This window comes from Salvia miltiorrhiza, unplaced genomic scaffold (genome assembly GCF_028751815.1).
Source record: "Salvia miltiorrhiza cultivar Shanhuang (shh) unplaced genomic scaffold, IMPLAD_Smil_shh fragScaff_scaffold_132_2, whole genome shotgun sequence".
NCBI lineage: Eukaryota > Viridiplantae > Streptophyta > Magnoliopsida > Lamiales > Lamiaceae > Salvia > Salvia miltiorrhiza.
The window spans coordinates 460,418-466,196 of NW_026651413.1; the positions used below are offsets into that span (position 1 = coordinate 460,418).

Sequence of the window (5,779 nt, forward strand, 5' to 3'; positions counted from 1 at the left end):
ACAGGGGTGAGGAGATGAGAAAAAACGCCTTGAAATGGAAGGATTTAGCCATAAAAGCAGTCAGTGAAGGAGGAAGCTCAGATCAAAACATAACAGAAATAGTAAGGGGAATTTTGAATAAGTAATCCATCCATGTATTAAATTTCATGTTAAATTGTATATCTTCCCTATTACAAGTCTTTTTTTATTCAAATATGAATTAGAAGAGTGGTTCAACTCAGACCATGTGTATTCATTACATGCAAATACTTATATACCTCAAGGGATCCGATCACACCGGCTTCCTCCAATGTCTCTCTTAAAGCCGCCAATTCTATTTCCTCGTCTACTTCCCAGCCACCCTGATCATACAATTCATTGAAAAATTAAAAATGTTAACCAAATTTGTTTCATTTTAATTCATAATTGAGTTTTGATTTTGCAAATATTGAAATGTTACCTTAGGGAACATCATGCTCTTGCACCTCCAAAGTCCCACGAATTTCATAGCTCTGCTTTATTCTGTAGGGTATACATCTGCATCAATTTGCTAATTGTCAGAAACAGATATTATTTCTTTTGAATGAATTAATTAATAATAAAACCTGAGGATCAATCTCAAAATCTTGGACAACTAATCAACTATATATTATAACTACATAAGTAGGAATTTACCTGTTGTCTGTTGAGCTTTCATATCTTTGAAAAGAGCCTTCAACAAATCTATCTTTACTAAACAAACCGTGCAATATTGTGTTATAACTATGTGAATTATGCTTAAAAACTTTACTGGGAATTTCAAGAAAAAGAAGTAAAACTTCATCCAAGCTCACCTTCATGCAATATCCATTCTTAACATAACAAAGCACTGGAAAGTTATTTAAAATAGGAAGAAGCCGAGATATATTTGACAGCTCTAAGCTCGTGATATCTCATTTAAAATAAACTGGTGGAATTATAATACTAATAATTTAAACACGAGATTGTTACTCCAACAAAATGTTCAAATCTTAGAAATACAAACTACATACGACTTAATATGTCCAATTCTAACAGTTACCAAACATAGAAATGCACAGAGCAGCATCAATGAAATGTTGAGCTCATCTAAATACAACTTGGGGCACCAAGCACATAGAGAATCGAACTCCACTGCACGTCGGCACCATTGCTCTTGCAACTCCGAGACATAAGCATTTGGCTCTAAGGCTGCAGTAGAAATGCATACGCATCAGACAACAATGTATATGCTATTGAAAACAACACAGCATGACATATTGCAAAATAAAATCAGCAGTTTCAGTACAACTTTTAGATTAGAATCTCTTGAAATGTTCATTTCTTGGAGGCCTCAACATGAAATAGACAATATCTGAATATGTTCACTTTCATAGCTTTCTCTCATTTAATCAATTAGAAACTTTAAATCATAACAGATCAAAACTAAATTTAGCACAGGACCAAAACTGCACACCTAAAAAAACAAGTTCAAGTATCATTATTACACACAAAATTGATGAAAAGGTGAACAATAATACTATAGTTAAAATAATATTATATCACTAACCTCGTATATGAAGAAGAAAGGACTACGATACAATTTTCTTGGGAGCAAGGTTCTTCATCAATTTAAGAAAAAAATCAACTCCATTTTGTTCATCAGCTTGATCAGTTGGCAGCGAAGAAGTTGCAAAATCTGCTGATAATCCCTTTTGGCACATTTCTTCCATGTATGATGTTGCCTTGTGAAGCTCATTTTGCTTTAGCAAACTTCGGATGATAATGTTGTATGTCACACGATCAGGTCCACAGCCACAATTCTTCATCTCTACAAACAAACGTTCTGCCTCCTCCACATATTCTTCTCGACAAAGTGAATCAATGATCATTGTATATATCAAAACATCAGGCTGCAAACCTTTAGAAGGAAGTTCCCTTAAAAGATCTCTTGCAACATCACGCTTGCCATTTTTGCATAATCCATCAATTAGCGAGCCATACGTTACTATGTCCGGAGTAAATCCTTTCACATTCATCTTGTGGAGTAACGAAAGAGCTTCATCAATAATCCCATTCCTACAGAGCCCATCCAATAATACACTATAAGCATGCAAGTTGGGATGTACTTGTTGAGCTTCCATATCCTCAAAAAGCTTCCTGCCCTCAGCAAATCTATCTTTCCTAAATAATGCATGTATCATGGTACTATAAGTATGTGCATTATGCTTCAAACCTTTACCTGGAATTTCAAGAAAAAGAAGCCAAGCTTCATCAAGGCTCTCTTTCTTGCAATATCCATTGATTAAGCTACCATAGGTAACAATATTGGGTTTAAGGCCCCTCTCTATCATGGAATCAAATAGTTGTTTTGCTCTCTCAATTTCACCTTTCAAACAAAACCCATCAATAAACGAAGAATATGTGAAGACATCGGGACAAATATTTTGTTGCGTCATAGTTTCCAATATCTTCCCAGCATCTTCCATCATTCCTTCTTTGCAGAATCTGTCAATTAGTGCGTTATAAGCCTTAACATCGGGTCTCCAACAACTACTCTCTAATCTAAGAAGCCATTCATGGGCTGCAATTACCTGTCCAACTTTGCACAACCCATCTATAATATGCAGAATCATAACACCATCTGGCTTGCAAAGATTTAAATCCAGAACCTTTTCGAACAATTTCACAGCTTCGGCCTCCTTATCATTCATAAAAAACCCTTTAATGAGAGTGTTAATAGTCACGACATCTGGCTCGTAACCACTCTTAAAAAAGAATCCCATTATAGAAAAACCAGAGTTCATATCTTTCAAGAGACAACAACAGTTAACCGCAATATTCATTGTGTAATCATTAACTGGGACACCTTCACTAAGCATATCATCGAACACATAAAGGGCAAAAGAGTACTGCTCAATCTTTACACTAACACTCATGAGTTTGCTGTAGAGGCGAACAGAAGGCTCTTGCCGCATACTCTTCATTTTTCGAAACAATTCAATAGCATCGTCAAGATTTTTAACACAACTGAAATCGATTCTAGACCGCCTAGGTTGAAAAGCCTTGGAAGAGAAGAGAGAGAATACAGGAGAGAGAATACCCGATTTATGCGACCATCTATTGAGAAATCCTCTTCCATGAATGAGATCGATTGCAGAAACAGCTGCTCTTCTGCTCATCATCCTTAATCCGCTGTGTAAATGTGAAGAAAGGGAGAGCGTTGGGCGGCGACTGCGAGATTAGATCTGAACAAAGGTTAAAATAAGTGAAGAAAGAAAGGTTTCCATTATACTCTCTCCGAGGGACTACAATATATAGGGATCTCAAAATAAAATAACGTAGAATATAGTATAAAAGATAAATGAAAAATAAAAACGTACTCTTGAATGCCAATCAAGAAAAATGTATAAACTCGGTCAAATATTTATAAATTAATTTCAACAATCCCATTAGAATTGTTCTTTCAATATATATAGAAGAAGAGAGAAGATCCATAGATTAGTAATTTGATAATAGAATGGATTAGTTTAATCCCATTAATTCTTCTATCATTGACCGATTTTTTCATTAAGGGTAATTAAGTAATTTTTGTATTTTTAATGTAACCGTCTATGCTTAATTTAAGTAATTTTTGTGTTTTTAATGTAACCGTCTATGCTTAAATAGGTGTAAGTAATTTTTGTGTTTTCTCTATGAAAAAAATAGGTGTAAGAGTTCTCTCCAAACGCCGCTAGGGTTTTTCTAGGGTTTTTGAGAGAGTAGTTTTTCGCCCCTTTGGAGGCGCTTGTTTTGGCTTCGTTGGGATTGCCAGAGAGTGTGAATGTGGGTGTGATGGATCATGATGAAGTGCAACGTTTGGTGGATAAGTTGAAACTTTCAGAGGAGGAGGAAACGAGTACGATAGCGTTATCTCCAACGCTTACTGATAGCCTTTGTCAGAATACAAAGTTTTGTCTTGTGGGTAAGATTTTTGCTAGTAGACAAATAAACCGTGATTTGCTGGTCTCGCAATTACCAATTATCTTGCAATCGCAACAGCGCGTTGATATTGAAGTGGTAGGAGCGAATGTTTTTGTGGCGTTCTTCGCTTCCTTGATGGACAAGAAACATGCCTTGGTAGGGGGGCCATGGCATTTCTACCAGGATTTACTTCTATTTTCTGAACTCGAAGGGTTCCAAAACTCGATGGATGTTACCTTTGCGGAGTTTACAGGCTGGGTGCAGTGCCATAATTTGCCTGTTGCGTGTATGCACCCCGATGTTATTCGACAAATAGGTGAACAGATTGGACATGTGGAGGAAATTGACATGGGTGCCGGAGGTTTATGTATGGGACGCTTTGCAAGAGTAAGGGTTCGCTGGGAGATTGAAAAGCCACTCAAACGATGCGTTCGGATCCTCCCCGATGGAGAGATGGTCGGGGTCATTGTTCTACTCCTTTATGAAAAACTTCCAAACTTTTGCTTTGGGTGTGGTAAGATAGGGCATCTTTTAAGATATTGCGAGGACCCGAACACACCTCGTGGTGGTGAACTTAAATATGGGACGTGGCTCATGGCTCCCAAGACGTCTGAAGTGAAACGTAAGATGCCCGCAGGAAGGCCACCTAGAGCTTCAGAGAAGGGAAGTGACTCTCAACATTCGGCAAGTACGGGGTCAAATATGCATGCTACGATGACTTTGAAGCAGGTTAACCCAGAATCTGTGCATGCAACGCATACGAAGCTGCAGCTGGGGAAGCATAAGGTGGGATAAGAATAGATTGTCGAGGCTATGAGTTTGGAGACGGCGATGGTAAAAGGGGGTCAAGTGGGGACTATTGTGGTGCTGGATTGTGAGAAGAGTGGGAAGAGAGTGGAGACTGGGGTGGGAAAGGAGAAAGGAGTAGGGAATGATGTAGGGGCGACTGGTGTGGGTGTGGAGGGAGATAGAGTGGTAGGCCGGAGTGGGGGACAAAAAACAAATAAGTCTTCTAGTTGGAAACGAAGGGCACGGGAGAGTGTGGAGGTGTTTGGAGGGCGAGGCGGGAGAGGGATGGGTGGGAGAGGGAGTAATGGTGACGGAGGTGGGAGTCAGGAAGCTATAGAGGGTGTGGATAAGATGGGAGGAGAGAAGGAGTCCGAGGGGGAGGAGATTTTGTCCCAGAAACGAAAAGGGGGAGCCAGTCATGATTCGGAGCTGGACTCTCCGGCGAGTAAACTCATCCGTATCAAAACAACCAACTCAAATGCAACAACGGTGGAGGCTGCAGTGCAGCCCCGCCGAGCACAATGAGTTGCTTATGCTGGAACACCCGGGGGTTGGGGAGCTCCTGTGCGTTCTATGAGTTACGGTGTCTTATCACCGATGCCTCCCCCGCTCTTGTTTTTCTTTGTGAAACAAGATTAGTTACATTTAAATGTAATATGTGGCGTAGTTTGTTGGGTTTCGAAGGAGTCTTTGTTGTTGATGCAGTGGGTAAGAGTGGTGGTCTGATTTTGCTATGGAGAGAACCTTTTGATGTGCATATTCTCTCGTTCTCTGTTGGACATATTGACTGCATAGTGTCGATGGATGGGAAAGAGTTTCGGTTCACTGGTTTCTATGGACACCCACAGACGGATAAAAGGAAATTTTCCTGGGATTTATTGCGTAGGCTGAGTGACTTAGGCGTGGCTAATGACTTACCATGGTTGGTTGGTGGAGACTTCAATGAGATTATTGCGCATTCAGAAAAGATGGGAGGTCGAACTAGACAACAAGGCCAGATGGGGCAATTCTCGGATGCTCTCATGTATTGTGGGCTTCAAGAGCTGCCCAA

The 5,779-nt window shown here is 39.6% G+C and overlaps 1 protein-coding gene across 1 annotated transcript; it reads right to left on the reverse strand.

The window, feature by feature from the left end:
* Positions 1-914: 914 nt before the first annotated feature.
* Positions 915-3,265, reverse strand: LOC131002428 (pentatricopeptide repeat-containing protein At1g62720-like). The gene is made up of 2 exons (XM_057928930.1): positions 1,547-3,265; positions 915-1,188 (listed from the first exon to the last, which is right to left on the reverse strand). Exon 1 carries the CDS (start codon positions 3,159-3,161, stop codon positions 1,569-1,571), a length of 1,593 nt encoding a protein of 530 aa, XP_057784913.1. The 5' UTR covers positions 3,162-3,265; the 3' UTR covers positions 915-1,188; positions 1,547-1,568.
* Positions 3,266-5,779: the final 2,514 nt, after the last annotated feature.